The sequence below is a fragment of the Sus scrofa genome, chromosome X (assembly GCF_054392235.1).
Source record: "Sus scrofa isolate SSC_HxYL_T2T_F1_AM1 chromosome X, Sscrofa_HxYL_maternal_Yorkshire_Landrace_v2.0, whole genome shotgun sequence".
NCBI lineage: Eukaryota > Metazoa > Chordata > Mammalia > Artiodactyla > Suidae > Sus > Sus scrofa.
Window position 1 is genome coordinate 77,554,988 of NC_139401.1, and position 26,539 is coordinate 77,581,526.

At 33.8% G+C, this 26,539-nt stretch overlaps 1 protein-coding gene across 10 annotated transcripts in view; it reads right to left on the minus strand.

Annotated features, from left to right (window-relative positions):
• The window catches only part of HDX (highly divergent homeobox), a 288,121-nt gene that overhangs the window by 175,078 nt on the left and 86,504 nt on the right, over window positions 1-26,539 (minus strand). For all 10 annotated transcript variants that reach the window (XM_085008836.1, XM_085008833.1, XM_085008834.1 and 7 more), the window contains one exon: window positions 4,579-4,725. In XM_085008836.1, coding sequence (XP_084864962.1) covers window positions 4,579-4,725 — 147 coding nt within the window. The remainder of the gene's footprint in view (window positions 1-4,578; window positions 4,726-26,539) is intronic.

Genomic DNA, 26,539 nt, shown 5'->3' on the forward strand with positions numbered 1-26,539 from the left:
CATAGTAGACAATCAATCAACAATAACTAACACTGCGAAATCAAGAAGTAATACAAACAGAAACAAGAGACAAGTTGAGTTCCCCAATATCTGTCTTCTCCCTCTTTCATAGAATAATAGAAAGTTTAGCTGAGCACGTGGCTCCCCATGATGTAACTACTTTTGCAGCTTCCCTTGCAGTTAGGTATGACCATGTGACTAATATTTAGTCAATGGGGTATAAGTAAATATGTCTTATGGAAATTTCTGGGAATCCATTTTAAAATATTGCTTTTATACACTTTTTATCCCTTCTTAGTCTCCATTTCTGTCATACTGTCTGGACAATAAATACCATTATTTTGGACTTTGACAACAAGGGCTATATGATAGGGATGGCAAAATGGAAAATGGAAGGCTCCAGAGTCTGAGGAATTCACAGGGCAGAATAGCCATGCCAGCTCTGGACTTGAACATGGAATTGAAATATCTTAAGCCACTGTTATTTTGAGTCTGCTATTCAAAGCAAAACCTAATTCTAATTAACTAATATAGTACATTATTCATAGATGGAGGCAAACACCAGAAGAATCATCTAAAAAAGTGGAAAGTGGTTGACTTTGTCTATTGGGAAATGGTAGGAGGAGAGGAGTAAAGAGTGTTGGTTTTATAGCAAGTTCTACAGAACTTGACTCCTCAACCTATGTGCACATGTAACTCTGATTTAAAAAATGAATAATGACAATAATAACAAAAAGACACACTCTGTATTTCCCCCTTTGTGGCTTTTGCTTAGGCTCTTCATACCATGATCTGACTCTAATTCCTCTTCAGTCACTTGTATTTTTTGTCACCCCCTTTTGCTAGACTTTAAGCTCCTTAGAAATAGGATAAGTGTCTAATGCATTTCTATTTCCCTGTTCATATATATAACACATGCTCAGTAAACTCAGGATTTTATTTTATTTCCCATCTGTACCCTAACAAGATAAAAAGTAAGGCTCTGGACAGAACAGTATTTATTTTGAGAATAGTATTTATTTTTAGAAATGTGCTCTATGACTCTTCCTTATATTTCTTCCTCTTTCTTCATGTATGTTTGAGAAAATACTTTATTTCTTCCTCTGGAAGGGTACTGTGTTTTGTCATTTGTTCTTTAATAGTACTTGTCTCTTGATATTCTGGAATGATCCTAGTGTGAGCTGAAGCCTACTCATACTTTCTCACAAGAGCTAACTGTTAGCATCTCTTCTGAACTCTACATTGAATGAGCCATGGAATCAATCATGACAGGAATCTTTATACCACAGAAATCAACAAATGCTATAAATTAGGGCTTTTTTTCTTTAAAAAGCTGATTGTTAAATACCTACCAGCACACTACTGCTACTATATAAATCTTATATAGACATTTCTCAAATGAAATGTAATCTATAGTTCCCATGACAGATCAGTATAATTATTTGATCTATTATTTGTTGTATAATATGTAAGAGGTATAGCAGTCCCCCCTTTAGCTAGGTGAATGCCTGAAACCAGGAATAGCTGTATATACTACGTTTATTTTTCTATACTCACACCTACAATAAAGTTTAATTTATAAATCAGGCAGAGTAAGAGACTATCCAAATTGCCAGGATCACTACTCTTGAGGTTTTTGTGCCATTACTAAGCAAAATAGGGGTTACTTGAAAACAAGCACTATAATACCATGACAGTCAATCTGATAACCAAGATGGCTACTAAATGACTAATGGGTGAGTAGCATGTATAGCCTGAATACACTGAGAAAGGCATGATTCACATCCTAGGTGGAATGGAGCAGGATGACACAGGATCTCATCATGCTACTCCAAACAGAGAACAATTTAAAACTTATAAATTGTTTATTTCTGGAATTTTCCATTTAATATTTTTGCACTGAAGTTGACCAAAGGTAACAAACTGTGGAAAGCAATTCCACAGATAAAAGGGGACTACTGTATTTCAGATCACCTCATGCAATTTCAAAAACTGTTTTATTGAGATATATTTAACATACTATAAAATTCATGCATTTAATGTGTACAGTGAAGTTTTTAATATATTCACAGAGCTCTGCAACAATTACCACTATCTAATTCCATAACATTTTCATCATGCCAAAAGAAATTCTATCACATTGGCAGTCACTCCCCATTCCTCCCTATCCCCAGCCCCCTGCAACCACTAATCTATTTCCTGTCTCTATAGATGTGCCTATTCTGGACATTTCATATAAATGGAATTACAAAATATGCAGTCTTTCATGACCGGCTTCTTTCACTTGGCATAATACTTTCAAGGTTCATTGATTTTGTAGCATGTTTCAGTATTTTATTCATTTATATGGCTCTATAATACTCCACTATATGCACATATATATAATTTTGTTTATTCACTTGATGGACATTGTTTTTTTCTATTTTATTGCTATTATGAATAATTCTGTTATGAATATCTGTGTATATATATTTTTAGAAAAACAACAAATATTTATTTCTCAAAGTACCAGGCTCTGGGATGTCCAAGATCAAGACACCAGTAGACCTGGTGTCTGGTGAGAGCCCATTTTCTGGCTTGTAGACAGCCAACTTCTCCTGTGTTCTCACAAGGCCGAGAGAGAAAAAGATCTGGCTCTTTTCGTAAGGGCATTAATCCCATCATGATGGCCTCGTCTCATGACTAATCTAATTACCTTACAAAGGCCCTACCTCCAAATATCATCATATTGTAAATTAAGACTTCAACATCTGAATTTGGAAGGGATAAAAAAATAAGTCCATAGTAGTAAATAATGTTTGCCAAATATTCAATAATCAAAGACAAAACTGGCAACGTCATTTCTACTTTTCTCAGAGATAACACTGCATAAGAACTAATTAAATTTGAAGATCCAATGAAAGGAAGAGCTTATTTGTGAACTACCCATGCGAGTGTGATCATTTTTGTTATGATTAATATTTTTATATCAATAAAATTTTACACATTTGTCTAACATGAATCAATGTGCAGATTTTAATAGTAATTACCAGTGCTATATACATGGATTTCAGAAAAATTTGAAGAATATTTTGTTGATATTAATAAGTTTAGAGTTGCTTCTCAATTTATAGTATACCCTTTTGATTTTCAAGTTAATGATGGCAAGCTGATATAATAGTTAGTAGTTCTATTTAACTTGAATTAATGTAGTTTATTGTTTACTTATTTATTTACTTATTTTGTTTTTTTATGGCCACACCCATGGCATTTGGAAGTTCCAGGCTAGGGGTTGAATCAGAGCTACATCTGCTGGCCTATGCCACAGCCACAGCAATGTGGGATCTGAGATGCATCTGTGACCTACACCACAGCTCATGGCAATGCTGAATCCCTGACATACTGAGCAAGGCCAGTGATGGAACTGCATCCTCATGAATACTGGTTGGATTTGTTTCTGCTGCGCTACAATGGGAACTTCTGAATAGATGTAGTTTCAAATTTGATAAACTTTTGCTTCAAAATCAAATCAATTTTTCTAACAAAAGATGAAGCAAGAGTTCCCATTGTGACACAGTGGAAATGAATCCAACTAGTATCCATGAGGATACGGGTTCGATCCCTGGCCTTGCTCAGTGGGTCGGGGATGGGGCGTTGTGTGAGCTGTGGTGCAGGTCGCAGATGGGGCTTGGATCCCATGTTTCTGTGGCTGTGGTGTAGGCCCACTGTTGTAGCTCTGATTTGATCCCTATCCTGGGAACTTCCATATGCAGCAGGCATGGCCCTAAAAAGCAAAAATAAAAATTCAAAAATTCAAAAAATAAAAAAAGATGAACTGATGTTGTCAATGTAGATGCAAACACTAAATGAAATACTTTATTTTTACTTGATGAATTTATTGGAAACATTTTAAGTATGTTTGGAACAACTTATGTGAATCTATAGTCATCTCTCAGTATCTTTAGGGGGACCAGTTCCAGGAACCATTGGGGATACAAAATTTCATGGATGCTCAAATCTCATAGTGACTCCTCCATAGCCAGAGATTCTGTATCTCCATGTGTCAATTTTAGAGTGGGCATACTTTTTTTTCTTTTGAGTGCATACCTAAAGAGAGGAATTGCTGGGTCATATGATAACTGTATGTTAAAAATTTGAGGATTATTTTCCAAAGTGGCTAAAACATTTTTACATTTTCACCAAAAATGTATTAATGGTTCCAATTTCTCCGTATCCTGGCCAACACTTGTTATTATCTTTTTTATTATAACCATTATATTGGGTGTTAGGTGGTATCTCACTGTGGTTTTGATTTCCATAATGACAAGTGACATTGAACATCTTTTTATGTATTTATTGGCCATTTGTATACCTTATTTGTATAAATATCTACTCATATCTGTCATCTATTTTTAAATTGCAATATTTACCCTTTTATTATTGAGATGTAAGAGTCCTTTGGGTACTCTGGATACTGTTCCTTATCAGATATATGATTCGAACCATTCTGTGGGTTATCTTTTTCATTTTATTGATAGTACTGTTTAAAGCACCTCAAAAAATTTTAAACTTTTATGAAAATGATTGAAAATGTCTTACCCGAACTATTTCACAGTCAACATTTAATTCAGTTGCAACTGCTTCAATTTTCTCTCTACAAACAGAGCCAAGACTGGTCATGCCGTTGTCCCAGTACTTCTTAAGGGTGGCTAAGTCTCGGTCACTGAACTGAGTGCGGTCTTGTAGCTGTAAAACACATTTTTAAAAATTAGAAAAATCAAAAGAAGAACACTATAGAGAGAATCATCAGAGTGAGATGTGCTAAGTTATTTTCAACATATAACAGGAGCTAGATTAATTTTGCAATTCTTCCTCTATGTTCTCCCATTCTAAAATGGGCATTTTCATGGTTTTTATTTCTATATAAAACATGAAAGTGTGTTAGAATGAGTAAAAAAAAAATTAACTGATCGCTATTAAGCAATGTTGATTTTATTTTTATTTTTGAATTTAAATAGTTGTAATCACACAAATAATACATGTAATTGTAGAAAATAGAGGTATATTTTCAAAAGAAAAGAATCTAAATCATCATCAATCCTGGAAATAACACTTGTTAATTCTAATGCATATTCTTTCAAACTCTTTTCTATTATACACATATTCACATCCACAATGCATGTACTTAAAAATATAGAGTCAGAATCAGCTCCCTGTGCTATCTTTTGATTAGTATATTAATAGACCTATTATTAATAGATAGGTCTCCTACTAATGTTATAATTAATTAAAAGGATAAATGAGATAAATGTAATAGGATAACATTGCCCTAAAAGAACAAGCCCTGTTTATAGCTTTAGAAAGTTTCAGAATAAGCCTATCATTTTTGTTCTTAGGTTTTTTTAAAATTCAATAAACTGTGTACCTGTTTTAATTCAATGAATCCTGGAGGTATCTATCCCTAGAAAGTAAATTTGAAACATGATAGAGTAATGACATCTATTTATACAACATTATATTATTATCTCAAGGGGTGGTAAAAAATATAAAAATTAATTAGTTAACTTTAATTAAAAAATGTCCTGCAAACTCTGTATGTGTATGTGTGTGTGCTGAAAGTGTATGAGTGATGAGACTGAGAGTGAATGAGAGCAGCCTGTGAGAGTGAGTGAGTTGAGGACAAAAGTGGCAAATCAAGAGGTATGAAGTTCACTGCTGCCTTTTGCCAAAGCATAAATGATCTGGCTCTAAATAGAGGTTAGATTTCAAATCCTTCCTAGACACAAACTGCTTTCAACATCTTCTCCCTAATTAAAATTTAAAATGGAACCCTCTCCTAAATCAAATTTAGGTAACAATGAAAAATAATGTATACAACATATAAACAATGACTTAAGTTTTATCACAGCTAAAACTGATATAATACTAAACAACAGGTGCACATTTTGGGGGGGCCGCACTTGCGGTATATGTAAGTTCCCAGGCTAGAGGTCGAATCAGGCTGTGCCTACACCACAGCAAAAGCAACTTGGAATCTGAGAAGTGTCTGCAACCTACACCACTGCTCATGGCAGTGCTAGGGATTGAATCTGCATCCTCTTGGATATTAGTCAGATTTGTTTCCACTGTGCCACAATGAGAACGCCCATGCATTTGTTTTAAAGCTATAATCTTTTGAATAGGAATTTTAGCTATCATGAGGAAAAGCAATACATGAATTCTCAGCTTACTGGAAAGTTAGATTATATAATTACATGTGTATCTTCATAAGACATAGACTACTGTTTTTGTGTGCATGCGCTAACCAATTTCCTTACCAGCTGGATCTGTTCTCCCCCTACTTAAAAAAAAAAAAACCTTATGAATAACATTTATTACAAGTGCTAATACTACATTACATGCTTCCAATAAAAGAATCAAAACATGTCATACAACAAGTCTTTTTTTTTTTTTTTTTTTTTTCCCACTGTACAGCAAGGGGGTCAGGTTATCCTTAGATGTATACATTGTAGTTACAGTTTTTTCCCCACCCTTTCTTCTGTTGCGACATGAGTATCTAGATTTTTTTATAATCAAGTGGAATGGGATGGAAATACTATAAAACTAGATTGTGATGATCACTGTACAACTATAAATGTAATAAATTCATGGAGTAATAAAAAAATAAACAAATTAGAAAACAGAAAAAAATAAGTAAAAATAAATAAATAAATCAAGTGGAATAATCCTCAAGTTATTTATAACATAAAAATCTCATTACGTGTCTCTCCTATATTGATTGTACAATAGTTGTGGGGCTAAAACTCTCTAAACAAAACAGAGAGCAAAATAAACAGTAGTAAGTGTCTAGGTAGATTCAAATAATTTATCATAACAGCCAGTATAAATATCCCCATGTTTTTCCATTGCACCAAATTCTCCACTGCAAACTAGCTTACATTATTGTCAGGATGGAAGGAATAATGAACAGAACACTGAACACACTCAGACAATTTATTTGTAATTCATTTAGAGGACATCCAAAGCTGATTCATCCTTTAAATTGAACTAAATAAAGCCTGATTTGAGTTGTTAAAAATGTGCTGGGGCATTAGCATTAGCAATGCTGAAAGCGACCTATTATGATGCCTATTAAGTAGAAGCTTATAGGGGAAGGAGCAGTTATTTTTAAAGCTCCTAAGAGCAACTTTTAACTAAGAAAATAAATAAGGTAATATAAATCAATTAGCATTAAAATTGAATACTCATTTAGAGAAGGGAAAAAAGGTGGATACTTAAAGGAGAAGGTGAATTCTTCCATGAGGAAGCCTTAAATTGAAATCAGTTTTGTCTTTCTATTGGATGCTAAAGCCACTTTCACTTTATAGGACATTCCTCAGCCTAAACTCCTGGCTTAAGTGAGGGAGACATATTAGTCAATTACCTTGTTGATTTTGTGAAGAATAACATTTGAGTAACCCTGGTGATCTAGATGAAAGCTGAAGTTTGGCCCAAATCAAAATGTGTTAATTTGATTTGGATTATATTGCAACACAATAGAAAAAAAAAACCTTCTGTTTGCGTGTCTTAGCTATTGTGAATAGTGCTGAAATGAATATTGGAGTACACGTATATTTTTGAATGAAAGTTTTGTCCATATATATGCCCAGGAGTGGGATTGCCGAATCATACGGTAGTTCTATATTTAGTTTTTTTAAGGAACCTCCTTACTCTCCTCCACAGTGGTTGTCCCAATTTATATTCCCACCAACAGTGTTGGAGGGTTTCCTTTTCTTCACATCCTCTCCAGCATTTATTGTTTGTAGACTTTTTGAAAGGGTGGGAATAACACATACACACTATTGTATAAAATAGATGATTAACGAGAACCTACTATATAGCACAAGAAAATCTACTCAATAGTTTATAATAACCTATTTGGGAATAAAAGAATGGATATATTTACATGTATGACTTTACTGTACACCTGAAACTAATACAACATTGTAAATCAACTATACGTAAATAAAATTAATTTTTTTATAAAATGAAAATAAAAAAAACTTCTGACCTCTTCACCAGTCTCAAGGACATTTCTAGTTTTTGGCTTTTCTTTAAAACTAAGTGACAAAACTCTGATATTGAGGAGCAGAGTTCCCTGTTTTAAGTATGTATCTTAATTAAATGTAGCACTGAATTAAATATTTGTACTCAGAAGAAACTCTTTCAAAATGAGAACTATTAAAAATTTCTGGGAGTTCCCGTCATGGCACAGTGGTTAACAAATCCGACTAGGAACCATGAGGTTGCGGGTTCGATCCCTGGCCTTGCTCAGTGGGTTAAGGAGCCAGCGTTGCTGTGAGCTGTGGTGTAGGTCGCAGACGTGGCTCGGATCCCGCATTGCTATGGCTCTGGCGTAGACTGGCAGCTACAGCTCCGATTAGACCCCTAGCCTGGGAACCTCCATATGCCGCGGGAGAGGCCCAAGAAATGGCAAAAAGACAAAAAAAAAAAAATTCTAACTCTACAAATATTTCCTTCACCTTACTCCCTCAGTTTTCCATGTGGTGCCCTACTCTGCCCTATCCTGATCATGAGTCCAGAGACTAACCCATGTTGTTGAGATTTCAAACATGTTTTCTGAAAGTTTGTTCATTTTCCCACTAGATAATGGGCTGCTTAATAGCAGGTATCATGCCTTTTTGCCTTTATTTTCCTTGTAAAAATAAAAATAATTATGCACTTGATTTAAAAGAAAAACTCAAACAATTAGAAAGATATAAAATGAGCCACAGTCTCTCTCCTTTCCTTAGTTACAAACTCCTAATCCTGACAGCAAAGTCAACCAATGTCATTAGGTTCCTCGCAACCTTCCAGGATAAAAATGCATATATACTTAGAAAAAAATTGATGATACTATAAACTTAATTTTTTTCACTTAGTGTATCTTGAAGATCTTTCTATATCATCACATACAGATATACTTCAGGTTTTTTTTTTTTTTTGTCTTTTTGCCTTTTCTAGGGCTGCTCCCTCGGCATATGGAGGTTCCCAGGCTAGGGGTCCAATCGGAGCTGTAGCCGCCGGCCTACACCACAGCCACAGCAACGCAGGATCCGAGCTGCATCTGTGACCTACACCACAGCTCACGGCAATGCCGGACCGTTAACCCACTGAGCAAGGCCAGGGATCGAACCCGCAACCTCATGGTTTCTAGTAAGATTCGTTAACCACTGCGCCACAACGGAGCTCCTATACTTCAGTCTTTTTAACTGCTACATTTTACTCCATCATATGGACACTATAAAATTTACTTATGTAATTAAGATATTTAATATTATCTAATTATGTTATGTAATTTAGTTATCTAATGATGGACATTTAGGTGGTTTTCAGGTTATTGCTATTAAAATCTATGGTGAAATGGACAATCAGGTACATATATCTTGCTTTATATTTGCAATTATATGTGATGGGAAATTCCTAGGTGATCATTTGTTTTAGTCACCTCCACTTCCTTCAGTTGACAAGGAAAGGATTCCTGCCTTAGAGTTATGGGAATTGATAAATGATTCCTGACACTAGACAGATGAAACTAATGGTAGTGTATTAGTCACATATACTTATAGCCTGTAAGAGAACACTGTATGCCATGCAGGGCCATATGGATATGAGAATTCTACCTGGAAACAGAATGAACAAGCAGAGACTGTGGTGTAACACCTAAGGGTGGTGAAACCCTGTTTCCTATAGGAGGATGTGATTGACTTGTTTCAATCATTCTGTGGGCTAGCAGGGAACTAAAGCCTGCTATCCATGAATAAGCAGGCATTGAGCCTGGTCCCTGTGCTAAGGAGAGTTGTTCAAATATGATATTTTATCTGCAGGAACACAACGGTAAGGAGAACTTGAGGCTTCCCCCAGGTGTCAAGACATATATAATATGGAGACTTAATTTTTTTGTCTTTTTTGTCTTTTTGCCTCTTCTAGGACCGCTCCTGCAGCATACGGAGGTTCCCAGGCTAGGGGTCTAATCGGAGCTGTAGCCACCGGCCCATGCCAGAGCCACAGCAACGTGGCATCCGAGCTACGTCTGCGACCTACACCACAGCTCACCGCAATGCTGGATCCTTAACCCACTGAGCAAGGCCAGGGATCGAACCCGCAACCTCATGGTTCCTAGTCGGATTCGTCAACCACTGTGCCACAACGGGAACTCCTGGAGGCTTAATTTTGTCTTACACCACAAAATGGAATTGGTGTGCCAAAGAGTATGCACATTTAAATTTTTTTGTAAATGCAGTCAAATTTCCTTTTGGAAAGGAATGAAATGCATGATAGTTGCTATTTTACTATATCTTTATCTATGCTAAGTCTTATCCAACTTTATAATTTTTGCTAGTTTAGTGAAAAATTGTATCTTGCTGTTGTGATTTGTATTTCTTTAAGTAAGACCAAGTGTTTTTATGTTTATTGGTCCTATATATTTTTCTGAGAAATGCTTAAAGTATGATGCTTTCTTTCTTATTATAATTTTTAAAAAATTGTATACTCTTCGTGACAAAAACTGTGCTAACCATATGTTAGATATCTTTATTTGTACACAATGATATATTTAGTTATATGGAATATATTTTCTATTATCAGCAATGCCTTATCCTTTTAAATTATGTACATGAATTTTAGAAAATTTTATGCTCTACAGATATGTTATTCCATTCAATTCAGTGAAAGTGCCTTATCTATAAGAGGTTGAATATGGGATCCTCAAAAAAAACATCCTCTTTTGTGACTTCTGGGTACAAATTTAACTAATTTTTTTTCAAATTGTGGAAAAACACACATAATATAAGATATACCATTTTAGCTATTTTTAAGTGTACAATTCACATTGTTGTACAGCCAATTTCCAGATCTTTTTCATACCTATTAAACCACAACTTTCCATTTCCCCATCTTTCTAGACACTGGCAATCACCATTCTACTTTCTGTTTCTATGAGTTCAACTGCTCCAGATAGCTGATATAAGTGGAACAATACAGTATTTGTCTTTTTGTGACTGACTTATTTCTCTTATCATAATGTCCTCAAGGTTCATCCATGTTGTAGCATGTCATAACTGCCTTCCATTTTCAGAATGACTAATATTCCCTTTATGTGTACAACACATTTGTTCATCAATGCATCTGTCAATGGACATTTGGGTTGCTTCCACATTTTGGCTACTGTGAATAATGTTATTATAAATATTATGTACAGGTATCTGTTTGAGTCCTTCCTTTTAATTCTTTGGGGTATATACCTAGAAGTGGAATTTCTAGGATCATGTGGTAATTCTATTTCTAATTTTTTGAGGCACCATCATACTGCTTTCCATAGTGGCTGCACCATTTCACATTCCCATCAATAGTGCAAAATGCTTTCATTTCTCCATATGCTCACATACTTGTTAGTTTAATTTTTTAATAGCAATTATGTTAATGAGTATGAGGTGAGATCTCACTGTGGCTTTGATTTGCACTTTCCTGATGATTAGTGATGTTGGACATCTTTTCATATGCTTGTCAGCCATTTGTATGTATTCTTTTGGCAAATGTCTATTCAGGTCTTTGCCCATTTTTCAATCAGGTTTTTTTTTTTCTGTTGAGTTATAGGAGTTCTTTATATATTCCTAATATTAACCCCTTATCAGATAAGAGTTTTATTTTTTAAGTTCTAATAATTTCTAATCCTTGAATTTCTGAGATATATTCCTGTTATGATTAATTTTATGTGTCAACTTGACTGGGCCATGGAGTGTCAAGACTTTTGGATAAACATTCTGGGTGTATCTGTGACAGTGTTTCTGGATAAGATTAACATTTGAATCAGGAGCTTGAGTTAAGCAGATTGCCTTCACTAGAGGGGATGGGCCTCATCCAATCATGTGAAGACATGAATAAAAAAAAAGGCAGAGTTAGAGAGTACTCCTTCTGCTTCACTGCTTAAGCTAGTACATTGGTCTTTTCTAGCCTTTGGACTCAGATTGAAACATTAGCTCTTCTTGGGTCTGGATCCTGCTGACTTACAGACTGGATCTTGTACTATCAATTGTCCTGATTCTCAGGTCTTTTAGACTTGGACTATAACTAAACTTTGTCTTTCCTAGGTCTCTAGTTTTCTGATTGCAGATTGTGGGCCTTCTCAGTCTCCATAATTGTGTAAGCTACAATTTCTCATACACATATACTTATATATGTATGTGTGTGTTATATACTTTCTCTTGCCCACTCACATAAATATACACAAATCTTATTGATTCTGTTTTCTGATTCTCTTTATAAACCTAAGGCCACCTATACTTTAATCTTGAGAAGAACTCCCTTCAGTTTTACACCATAGGGGTCTCATCATGAGGTACCTTGAATCTTTAGTCCTAGCAGTACTGTCATCCAAATCCTGGACTCAACATCCTTCAAAAACCACTTCATAAAAGAATTCACTGTCATTTTTTGTTTCACTCTTTTAAAAATATCATCAACCAACTCTAGAGTTTGAACTGGCATTGCCTAGCTAACATTTTACTTGTCTCACATGCAGTTTCAATCATAATCTTCTAATACAGGAACTCCATACAAAATGTATCAGGCAGAAACAGAAAACTTCTTTCTACTGACAAGCAGAAGTGAAGCAAAAACTCCTACTAGCATAGCTAAACTTAAAAACATTAAATGCAGATAACTAGACTTTTTACAGAATTCCCTAGAGAAACTGACTCATGCTCTTTGGAAATAATCAAATAAGTTTTTTTTTTCCCTCTAAACTTAGCAGTAGCAGTCTCAATACAAAATAAAGGAATTGCTGGTAAGCCTCTACACATACAAGAGCAAATTTATTGAAAGCAAAACAAAACACAACAAAATCTCACACCATGAGGCCCATCACTTCAACATGTATACAAAACTTCTCTTCTCCAGCAACAAAAATTAAAAGCCAGAAGCAGTAGAGATTCTGATTATGATATGCTTAGGGTAGGGGCTTAGAATTGGTAATAAGTAGTGAGGTACAATTTTCTTCCTTAGTGCAAAATAGTGGGAATTGAGAAAGTCCTGGATTTTAATTTTAACTCTCTCTCTTCATAGTTTTAGGCAAGTAACGTAATCTCTGGTGCATAGTTTCCTTATCTGAAAATAGGAGTAATACTACCTACCTCATAGGATTGCTAAAAGGATTAAAAGGGAAAATCGCTATAAAACAAATCATGCTAATAGAGGGACTCAATAAATATTAGTCTCCCTTTGACACCTACCCTCTCCCACACACACACCTTCTAAACAAGAAGAAGGTACAAGGTGTTATTAGGAGGAAACTAATATAAAAGAAGAACCACATATACATGAGGGAATAACATGATATTTTAGAAAAAAAAAAAGACATCAATAGCCAGGCATGCTTGGAATTTCCCTTTTCTTTATGAAGAGCATATCATCTTGCCTACTTTTTTCTTCTTTTAGAAATTGCATATGGAGTTCCCGTCGTGGCGCAGTGGTTAACGAATCCGACTAGGAAACATGAGGTTGCGGGTTCAGTCCCTGCCCTTGCTCAGTGGGTTAACGATCCGGTGTTGCCGTGAGCTGTGGTGTAGGTCGCAGACGTGGCTCGAATCTCGCGTTGCTGTGGCTCTGGCTAGGCCAGTGGCTACAGCTCTGATTCAACCCCTAGCCTTGGAACCTCCATATGCCGCGGGAGCGGCCCAAAGAAATAGCAAAAAGACAAAAAAAAAAAAAAAAAAAAAAAGAAAGAAAGAAATTGCATATATTCGAGACAGATGATGTAGTTTTTTTTTTTTTCTATTTATATTTTAGTCACAATTCCCATGGAACACAGATGTCACTTGGATGATAGCTAGCATGTGAAGAAGGTCTGATTTCCTCTCTTGCCTGTATTATGTCACATTTCAGAAGATCTTCAAGGGATCTTCCCATGATGGCTGCTCAGGTTCACATTTGGTACTGCCAGCTACTGTGTGCTGTCTGAGGAACCTTCTTTATTGAATAAATTAAATATTGGGAGTGGAATACCCCGAAGCAAAATTCTGGAGCTGAAGGGAAAACTGCTGCAGGCTCCTTCTGCAAAATGGCACCTGGTTGGCAGCCCATTTCCACCATTTCTACTGCTAACTTCCTATAGTTCTTGTACATTGGTCATGTTTTTCCATTACTCATTTAATAATTATAAAATTAGGAAAAGAACTTAGTTAAAAAATAAATCAAAATAGGAATCCCATACCAAAATGTAACTTGAGAATAGTCTCTTATTGGTATAATAGAATAAGCCTATAGATATCTTGTAATGGTCATATCTAATAAAATAGCAGCTACTAGAATAGACAGGAGAATGTGGGATCATAGAATTAGATACAAAAGAGTAGGCATAGTAGCAAATAAGGAAGTTCAGCACTGAGCAAAACTTATATAGTTTTTTCTCACATATCTCTCATAATCTTAATCCAATAGCAGAAAGTAGTGTTACATTTTTCAATGTTAAGTACATTTGGGGCATCATATATAAATATTAAGTTATGCATATCCATACTTAATATGCAATTTTAAGAGACACCTAATGAAAATAACTTTTTGCTTAACTTTAAATGAGGAAAAAAAAAGTGGTAAACCTTCCACTACATGGGAGATTTTTTTCAGAAAGTCAATTAATATTATTGGATGTCTACTGGGTGATATATAAGTACACAGCTGTACTTTTTGTTAGACTATATTTGCTATCACTAAAACTGATGTGTGGCTGACAATTCTGTAATATAAGTTTGAACTCCAGGTGACTTTTGCCATTGAAGTTCATCTTTTCTTTAATCTCATTACAAGTACAGGTTCTTTTTTGTTCTTAAAGTCTCTTTTTAAAAATATTTTTTTCTTACTGAACTAAAGTATAACACAGATCTAAAAATGAGTATTATTCTTATAAAATGTAGTTAAACTCCAAAAGGTTTTTCAGAAGGTAATAACTTTTACTTCAGTATTCTGACTTGAGAATGGAAAAGATTTTGCAATGATTATAAAACAAACATCATAATAAAAATTAGACATTTGGTTTGTAGCATGTGAGAAAAAAGGACAGTTTAATTTAATAAAATATCTATGTAGCAGGAAATTATGCTGTTACACACACTACTATTCTAAAACTCTCAGGTGAAAGAAAAAAGTCCATAATTAATCTGACAACTGTATTTAAAATTCTTATACCTTTAAATAATATCATTAAGATAGTTAATGTCATTAATTCCCCAAACTTCAGCCTACTTTTCTTGTGTTAGATATATGATATTTAAAAATAATTTATTCATAAAGGCCGATGTTTTGAAAAAAGATTAAAATAAAACAAAACAAAAACAAATCCTTAAGCATTTTCTAAAGAATAAGACCTAATTTGGGGAAAAACATATCTTACCAGGCAGGATATTCCAAACCTACTTAAGTATGAAAGAATGAAGAGCAGAGTTGTTCTGAAGAGTAGCACAATAGATTAAAAATCCAAATTCATTTGACTGATACATTTTTCATTGAAAATATTGCATTTATTTATTTATTTATTTATTACATGGAGTTGAAATCAGTTGACAATAATTTAAATGAGATATATTTTTTAAGCTTTTTAAATTGAAGTATTTGGTAGTTTACAATATTGTGTTACTTTCCAGTGTACAGAAAAATGATTCATTTATACATATATGTATATGTATATTTTTTGAATTATTTTCCATTACAAGTTATTATAAGATGTTGAATATAGTTCCCTGTGCTATACAGCAGATCTTTGTTGTTTATCTATTTTACATATAGCAATGTTTAGATATTAATCCCAAACTTCTAATTTGTCACCCCCTCCTTGCTATCCCCTTTGGTAACCATAACCTTGGAAAATATTGCTTTTAAATGGGCTTCAATCCATGTTTAGAAACACCAGATTCTAGAGGTAATGTGGATAAGCAAGAAGATTTAGTTTCTGAATCTTGATACTTTGAACATGGTAACCAAATAATATGGATGTTAAAAAACCAAAATTACAAACTACATTTGAATCACTTAGAAACTTCATCTTAAAAAAGAAAAATAAAACCTAAAATAGTTTTGATAACCAAATTAAGTTGCAATCATTTTGAAAATATGAACAATTATATAAAATTTAAAAGTGGTATGTAAAAGATTAAAAGGCAGCTTTCTTCTCAATTCTGGCCCTTCCTAAACTATTATAGAATGATGCCATCACCAATACAGAAAGAAAACCTTTAGGAAACACATAGTTATACTAGCAAATTTTAGAATTAACATGAATGTTTAAAGATGACTGATATTAAGTAACCCAAAGGGGGAAGAAACTGTTTCTGGGCAATTTTATATTACACATGAATTTTGAAATCTGATTTAATAGATGTTTCATATAATATAAATCATAACTAGAGAAGTCTGCACCAAATCCAGGTCTAAAGACAGGTTCCAAAATAATGTATATTAGTTTATTGCATTCTATATGAAAAATTGAAAAATCCTCCCTTCGAATCCATTGTAATTTTATATTAATGTGTCTTGTATGCAGTTTTCACTGTTAACTTCAGTAACAAGTACTAAAATTGTTAAAAGGCAACAAGACCAGATGTTTAGCTACATTTATCTACTAGTGTTGTTATTATTCTGTTAATGTTTCATTCTGTCTCTAGAAGCATCAGCCATTCTAATCTCTACTCACACTTCCATCTAGTTCTAAAGCATGTATTCCTGTACATTCTTAACCTGCAATTGACAAGTATAATAACTAATTCTATTTTTTCCAGCAAATTGGTAGCCTGTGATTGATGTTAACCAAATAATTGTGGTTACAATTTCATGCTCTATACATATCAAATCTTTATGCTATACACATGCTTTCAACATATACACATTATGCTTGGACTAATGCAATGTTAAATGTCAATTATGTCTCAATAAAACAGGAAAAAATAAAATTTAAAAAATGTCATTAAGGCAATACTTTATATCCAGTTTTACTCTGTCCTATGTTAAACTTTTACAGAAAAAATTTAAAGAGTTTATTCCTATTTCCAATGTTGTAGCTTAGTAGACTCTGTTGTGCTTGACTTGTAATGGTATAACTATATTCCAAATACTTGCTTAGCTTTTGACTAAATGCTACTAGAAGGCAGAGACTAGAAGAATTACCTTTTCTTTGTGTAACACAGCATAGATTTAAGAGCATTTGAAGCACAGGGCTCATAGAACTGCAAAGAAAGTAGATCTCTAGCAATTCCTCAATTCAGGCCAGACAATTTCAGAATTATCTAAGATAAAAAAGTATCAGTATTCATCTGTAGTTATCTAGTGTACAAAAGGAGGAATCTATTCAAGTTACCAGAAGATTTTAACTTGTAATAAATTTTGCAATCCATTATATTTAAATTATAAGTCAGAGAATAAAATAATTGGCTTAATTATTTTTCATGCAAACATTCTCTTGCACAGGAAAATAGCTTAGAGGGCCAGTCTAATAAATTCATAACTGTAGCATGCTTAACAATAAAGTATTCAAATAGAGACTTGTCTCACAAGAAGATTTAAATATAAAATGTGGATAACTGTTTTTTTCTTTTTTCTTTTTTTTTTTGTATTTTTGCCATTTCTTGGGCCTCTCCCGCGGCATATGGAGGTTCCCAGGCTAGGGGTCTAATTGGAGCTGTAGCTGCCAGCCTACGCCAGAGCCACAGCAACGCGGGATCCGAGCCGCGTCTGTGACCTACACCACAGCTCATGGCAACGCTGGCTCCTTAACCCACTGAGCAAGGGCAGGGATAGAACCCTCAAGCTCATAGTTCCTAGGCGGATTCGTTAACCACTGTGCCACGACGGGAACTCCATATAACTGTTATTGATTAAAGCAGATAAATGTAAAACTTGAGAACTACTCTACAATCAATTTAACTTGAAAGGCTAAAATCTTGTGCAATGCATTGCAGGTATTATACATATCTCTATACCTTCTGAGGAATGGGAAATGGAGTCAAACAGTGTAAAGACCTTTCAAACTGACTGCTTCTCTTAGCAATATGTGTTTAAGATTCAACAATGTCTTTGCATGACTTGATAGCTCAATTTCCTTATTATCACTGAATATTCCATTTCTATTCAAAGTATCAGGTTGTTCATCCTGTTTGCTTATTGAAGGATATCTTTGTTGCTTCTAGGTTTTGGTGATTATGAGCAAAGCTGGTATAAACATTGGCATGCAGGATTTGCAGAGAAATGAAATTTCAAATCAGTTGGGTAATTACCTAGGAGTGTGATTGCTGGATCATATGGTAAGACTATGCTTTGTAAGAAACTGCCAGACTGTCTTCCAACGTGGTTGGACCATTTTACATTCTCAATAAATGAGAGGTCCTGTTGCAGAAATTGCTAATTTAGACTTTTGGATTTAGCCATTCTAATGGGTGTATAACTTTATAACTTAAAACATACACAATCAAAATCACATGGAATTGTCACACTAAGGACACTGTTACTTCACAAAATCAATTTTATGTGAAAAATTATTTCCAAATAACCTTTAAAACTGTAATTTTATATTTGAATTTAAATGTGTTTATGCTAAAATGTATGCTTGCTTAGAAAATATTTTTAAAAGTCTGGAACTATCTGCTCCAATATGAGTTTGGGAAAAATCACACTAACTCATCATATCAATTACCTTAATATATAATATTTGCTTTTTCATACAAAAAAATGTTAGACTCTGGTCCAACTTTCCAGTAACTTTGACTATGAAGCATCAAGAAACTGTAATCTAAATAAGCAAATGAGAAACACTGATAGATTAAAAATAAGGGTTAAAGAGAATTTCCTTTGTACTTTGCTTAAAAACAGTGGGACTTGAAGGAGCTCAAAAGGTATAGACTTCCAGATATAAGTAAATAAGTACTAGAAAGTAAGGTACGACATGGTGGCTATAGTTAACACTGCTGTATAGTATATTTGAAAGTTGTTAAGAGAGTAGATCCTAAGAGCTGTCATCAAGAGAAAAATAATTTAATTCTCCTTTTTAAAAGTATCTATATAATATAGTGGATGTTGACTAAATTTATTGTATAGTTTAGAATATATGTAAGTCAAATCATGCTGTACACTTTAAACTTACAACAGTGCTGTATGACAATTATATATCAATAAAAATAGAAGCTAAAATTTCTCTTTGCTGACATTAAGACTCTAATTCCAAAGCAAAATAAAATAAAATAAAATAAAATAAAATAAAATAAAATAAAATAAAATAAAATAAAAAAACAGAAGACTATATTGCAGAATTATCACTTGGGAGCTATAGCACCACCAGAAGTTGAAAATCCTTGTCCCTACTCCATATTAAAAAACACCAAAGAGGAATCAGTGCTCAAAAGAGATTTCAAGTTCTAAGTAGACTGAAATCGGTGTAATGACTTTGTAGTGATCTTAGTTTATACTAATTTGGATATATTGCAAAGGACTAGGCACCAAGTACATTAGTACAGAAATCTGAGCTAATAGCTCAACAATAAATCACAAAATACAGGTTTAGTAACCAAGGTAAGAAACATTTTGTTGGTATATATAGCCAGATAGTCAATGTCCTTCAAAAGACATATACAACGTGTGCAAATTAAGTTCTTTAAAATTTAACTTAATTACACTTAAAAAAAACCCCAATATACATGTAAGTAAGCAGTTTAAAATGTTTATCATGAAAACGTAATATATTAAAGTCTAATGGAAGTTTTATACAACACCCACTCAACAGAAGATGGATGTGTTTTACCAGGAACACACTTAATACCAAGTCAGAAAAAAAAGACGGCGCATTAATTTGGAATAAGGGAAAGACAGGAAAAAACACTATCCCTTTTTAAAGTATCTCTGAATAAACCAGACTGGTAATCTCATTTTTAAAAATTCATAATTCTTATTTTTTGGTTAACTCTTAAAAAGAGAGCCTATCTTAATTAACAAGTAACTCTTCTAACCATCTAATTACCAAACAAAAAGAATGAATTAATCTAATTAGTTTTTTAGACTATAAAAGTATCTGAATTATAAAAATAATTTTAAAAATACACACCTTTGTGTTGTTAAAAAATACATATACATACAGATCCTACTATTTTCCCAGTACTATATTTGTGTCACATCTATAACATATTTAAGCAATGGTATAAGTCAACAAATTTAGAAACAACCAGCAATATTTGAAAAACTATCAAATTGATTACTGTCCAATAATTGAATGACTTATTAAGTCAAAACAGCAGATCTAAAGTACCCAAATAGAGAATACTGTAATGTAATACATTACTGGGTAAACTCATTTCAATATGCTTACATGTAAAGGATGTTATTAAATATTATAGGTGATAGAATAGAGCCTTGCTAGGAGGATTGCATAAACAAACATAAATTGAAGGCTAAATGGAATTAAAGATTGAAATGTGTGGTACAAACAGGAAGTGCTATGGAATTTCAGGCAGAATTCAGAGGGCAATGTAGGTGGTCACTGGGGAGGACTGTGAATTAAAGGTGTGAATCATGAGTAAGATTTGAAGAAAGAGATAAGAGAGGAAGTGAAAATAGTGAAAGTGAAGATAAGGATACAAGAGAACACAATATATTTTCTCAATCTACAAAAAGAGGCAACAACCTCCATTGAAAAATACTTTTAAGCAGGCATAGTGGAACCAGAAAATAGCAAACTCTAATGCTAGAGAAAGTTTTATTAGATTGCACAAGCATTGAGGGGATACAGTGGCTGCATCAACAGAAGTGGGACAAGAAAAAAATTATATGAATGTTAAACAGGATTATAGAACCCAAACTGGGGTACTTATATTTCATGTATCACAGGAAGAAGGAATATAACTATGAATTCCAATTACCAAAACAAAGCCTGATACATAATTATTAAATAATAGGCAAATAATTCATATATAAGTAATGTACTTTTTTTAAACCCCTAGATTTCATAACAGTTAATTCTAAAATATTCCACAGTAGTATTGCAAGAGCAAGTATCAACATGCACACTGCGGTAAATAATCTTCCTTCACTACAATGAAGCCTATTTACTACTGCAGCCTGTCCCACTCCCAACTCCTGGAAAACCCTTTCAAGTACCCCTAATCTGCTTTCTTTTTTATCCATAGTACTTAAAACCTTCTAATGTATAATTTGTTTATTTTATTTGTTTACTATATATGTCCTCTGACTACAAAGTGAACTCCACAAAGGCAGGGAGCTTTGTGTGGTTTCTAATGTATGTCAAACACTTACATCAATGTCCAGAACATTTTAGGAACTTCAAATAAAAATATTTTAAATGAATAACTGAATGAATGGATGATATGGATATTTTATTAAAAAGAATTATAATATACTATATTCTCAGTTTAAAGGAGCAAGATACACAGTTAGTTATTTAAAAATAGGTGAAAAAGTAAAAGGAGGTATCATGTAAATATTTATGTTTAATTACCTTTATCTCCCAAGTTTCTTGAATAATTATTTTGCTTTGACTGAGAAGTTGAAAGATGAGATATGTGAAGTAGTAAGAACATAAAGAGAATTATTACTTTACAGACAAAAAATTATGAGATTTTTTTCCTTTGTGCAAAGTGTATATATCATCATTTGTTTTCTCAACATAGAAGGGTAATTAAATAGGTAGAGAATAAAGCATACACTTGTTCCACTGGGTTTTGAGTTGTTAAAAAAAAATCCATCTTTGCATATACATTATATGAAAATTTTAATAGGATAATAATCATTGAATTGAAATTTTACCTGTACTGATTTTATACAAGTATGAACAGAAAAAAACAAATTTAGTTAAGAATTTTTGTTTATAGCAAATATTCTCAAAGGAAAAAGAGCTCTAAAACAAGAGTTATAAGATTTTAAGTCAAACTCCAAATATCAATCATCTACCCTTTTTAGAAAAGCTTCTTATCCAGAATTTAGATGACCAAAGTCATTAAACTTTAAAAAAAATATATAAATATTAACTAGTCCACTTGTTCTCCTTAAAATTCTAAATAGTTTACATGAGATAAATTTCGACCTCCTACAGACCAGACCATTATCTTCTTTTTTGACAGTTTTCACATTTTAAATATGTGTCTATAATACAAGTTAACTTTAAAAAGGGCCGCCTAAACAGATATGCGCAAAAATGAAACTAATACGTTTTAAAAGTAACATTATGTGGAGTTCCCATCGTGGTGCAGCTGAAACGAATCCGACCTAGGAATCATGAGGTTGCCTGGTTTGATCCCTGGCCTCCCTCAGCGGGTCAAGGATCCAACGTGAGCTGTGGTGCAGGTTGCAGATGCAGCTCCGATTGGCGTTGCTGTGGCTGTGGCATAGGCGGGAGGCCACAATTCCAAATAGACCCCTAGCCTGGGAACTTCCATATGCCACGGGTGTAGCCCTAAATAGACCAAAAAAAAAAAAAAAAAAAAAAAAGTAGGGAGTTCCCGTCGTGGCGCAGTGGTTAACGAATCCGACTAGGAACCATGAGGTTGCGGGTTCGGTCCCTGCCCTTGCTCAGTGGGTTAACGATCCGGCGTTGCCGTGAGCTGTGGTGTAGGTTGCAGACGCGGCTCGGATCCTGCGTTGCTGTGGCTCTGGCATAGGCCGGTGGCTACAGCTCCGGTTCAACCCCTAGCCTGGGAACCTCCATATGCGGCGGGAGCGGCCCAAGAAATAGCAACAACAACAAAAGACAAAAAAAAAAAAAAAAAAAGTAACATTATGTGAATTAAAAATATCTTTCAACTGTATTTTTGTTTTGTATTTCACAGTTAGTTGTTGCAAATATATTATCACTTTTTCATAGACTCAGTTTTATAATTGCAGTGGCTGATTGATTTATGACATTGCTCTATTGCTTTCTTTTTCATAGTTCCTATTTCAGAACTATGATTTGAAAGACTGACAGGTTTTATATTTTTACAAAATACTATGGAATGATATTAATCTATTTGGAAAATCTATTCTTACTTCTTTGGTGCCAACTTGACTTGAAGCATCAACTCTAATCCTTTTTATTAAGCTGGACTCTAAACTCAAAACATAATTAGTAAACCTAAAAAATGCATTCAACCACAACATATACCACTATTGAACACTCAAATTTATTTCATTTGAACCTCAAAAAAACCTAGATATTATTATCTAGATTTTTTTATAGATTTGGGAATTGATGTCTAGAAAGATTAAATAATTTGCTTAAGATTACACAGATAGTGGTGAAACATGGTTTTAAATCTAAAAAGCCTAAAATATTAACCATAGACTATATACATACATGAATCCATGAATCCTATGTTCAAGTGACCTCTGTAAATTTAATATTCAAGTGATCCCTGATTAGGTGACTATCTTTTAAACAACTTCATTCTCTATCTGGTCGGCACTGTGGGTCCAGGATATGACAAATGACTCATTAAAACAAATATTCATACCAAAATAATTGCTGAGCAACAGACTGTGGCCAAGATAAATCTGGTTCATGTTCCCATGGAGTTTAAAATCTGGTAGTGAAAAACAAAACAAGAAAACTGAAAATATTCTAATGTGGGCTAATGTTTTATGTAAGAAAAAAATTAAGGGTAGTAGGGTAAAGAATAACTTGGGCTAGAGAGAGGATTTTTAGATAGAGTGGTAAGGAAAGCCTCTCCCCAAAGGAGTGTAAACATAATTTTATACTTACTATGAAGCCAAAAAATTTGCCTGACCTAATTTATTGCAGTATTTGCTTTATTGTGGTGGTCTCTGGTCTGGTCTGAACCCACAGTATCTCTGAGGTATGCCTATACATATTTTACCACCTACACATATTTTAGTTAGGTTTAGTCCTACATATATTTTATTCTTTTTGATACTGTTGCAAATGGTATTATTTTCCCAATTTCCTTTTCAGATTGTTAGTATATTGAAACAGCAGATTTTTATATCCTGCAACCTTACTGAATTCAATCATTAGTCCTAACAGGTTTTGTATGTGTGTGTGTTGGGGGTGGGTATCTTTAGGGTTTTTTTTTTTACTATATGCATAAGACCATGTCATCTGCAGAGATAATTTCAGTTTTTATTTTTCAATTTTGATTTCTTTTATTTCTTTGTCTTGGCTAATTGCTCTGGCTCAGAAATCTAGTAACAGAAGTGATAAGAGTAAACATTTTTGCCTTATGCCTGATCTTAAAGGAAAAGCTTTCAATTTTTCCCCATTGATGTTAATTGTTGATTCTTCACATTTGAGCATTATCATGTTGAGGTACTATCCTTATATTCCTAGTTTGCTGAGGGTTTTTAATCTTGAAGTCATGTTGATTTATTTTTCCATGAGTGTAACTTTTTATTAAATATTGAAGAGATACAAAATAACATTTATAAACATGTGTTAGTAAGAATTCTAATACAATGAACAACTGTAGCCCTACCACACTTTTATTTTTCTTTTTAGGGCTGCATCTGTGGCATATGGAATTTCCCAGGCTAGGGGTTGAAACAGAGCTGCAGCTGCTGGCCTATGCTACAGCTACAGCAACATCAGATCCAAGCAGTGTCTGTGACCTATACCACAGCTCATGGCAACATTGGATCTTTAACCCCCTGAGTGAGGCCAGGGATCAAACCTGCATCCTCATGGATACTAGTTGGGTTCATAATCTGCTGAGCCACAATGGGAACTCTGCCCCATCACACATTTTAAAAAATAAAACACTATTATTATCCTTTAAGAACCCCATGCTGAATTTGTAATGGCTAAATCAATATGTTGGTACATGCTTATTATAAAAACATTTTTATAATTAGGATCCTATTCAATAAAAATTTGAAGTCTTCCTATACCAGAGAGATACATTAGAAAAAGTACATCACTTTTTGGAACAGGCGGATAGAGTTCAACCATATATCTGTACCCTTGTTAATGTAATCAATGATCGAGGTTGAGGTTACTTCCATTTATTTGCTATTTCATTTGATGCTCCTTGTACATATAACATTGCATACTTTTGCAAATCTATCTATAGGGTAAATTCCTAGAAGTGAAAATGTTGAATAAGAGTCATGAATGAGCTTTGTAAGATTACATGAATTTGAGTAGGTTTCTGATATATCATATTGATAATGCTTCCAAGTAAAGGAATGGTTGCACCAGTCTTCAGGAAATAAGGCAGCACTTGAACACAAACTTTTTCCATGCGCATTACACTCTTCACCTTTATAGTAAAATCCCTAAAATACTTTTCTACACTCTGTTTTAATTTCTCTCTTCTCATTTGCAACTGAACCCATGTAAATTAGCAATGTTGTTGAATTTTATAAAATGCCTTTTCTGCATCTATTGAGATGATCATGTGAGTATCCTATATTACTTTAATGTTGTATTTACTAACTAATTTTCACATATTAAAATATCCTTACATCCCTGGGATAAACCCAATTTGGTCATGATGCATGATCTTTTAAATATGATGTTGATTTTTGTTTCTCAGGATTGCTTTGGCAATTCTGAGTCTTTTGTAGTTCCATATAAATTTTTGGATTATTTGTTCTAGTTCTGTGAAAAATGTCATGGGTAATTTGATAGGGATTGCATTGAATATGCAGATTGATTTGGGTAGTATGGCCATTTTTACAATATTGATTTTTCCAATCCATGAACATGGAATATCTTTCCATTTCTTTACATCTTCTTTAATTTTCTTGATTAATGTTTTATAGTCCTCAGCACATAAGTCTTTCACCTCCTTGGTCAGGTGGATTCCCAGGTACTTGATTTTTTGGGGTGCAATTTTAAAAGGTATTGATTTTTTTGTATTCCTTTTCTAATATTTCATTGTTAGTATACAGAAATGCGATTGATTTCTGAAAGTTAATCTCATATCCTGCTACTTTGCTGAATTTGTGGATCAGTTCAAGCAGTTTTGGGGTTGAGTCCTTAGGGTTTTCTATGTATAGTATCATATCATCTGCTACTCAGCCATTAAAAAGAACAACATAATGCCACTTGTGGCAACATGGATGGAACTAGAGACTCTCATACTGAGTGAAATAAGTCAGAAAGAGAATGATGTATACCATATGATATCACATAACGGGAATCCAATATACAGCACAAATGAACATTTCCACAGAAAAGAAAATCATGGACTGGAGAATAGACTTGTTGCTGCCCAGGGGGAGAAGGAGGGAGTGGGAGGGATCGGGAGCTTGGGGTTAACTGCTGCCCAGGGGGAGGAGGAGGGAGTGGGAGGGATCGGGAGCTTGGGGTTAACGGATGCAAACTATTGCTCTTAGAGTGGATTTACAATGAGATCCTGCTGTGTAGCATTGAGAACTATGTTACATCACAACACGACAATGGGAGGAAAAAGTATGTATACATACATAACTTGGTCCCCATGCTGTACCACGGAAAAAATAAATCAACAAAAAACAAACAAAAAAAAGCAAAATAAATATGATGTTGATTCAGTTTGTCAGTATTTGTTCAAGGATTTTTGCA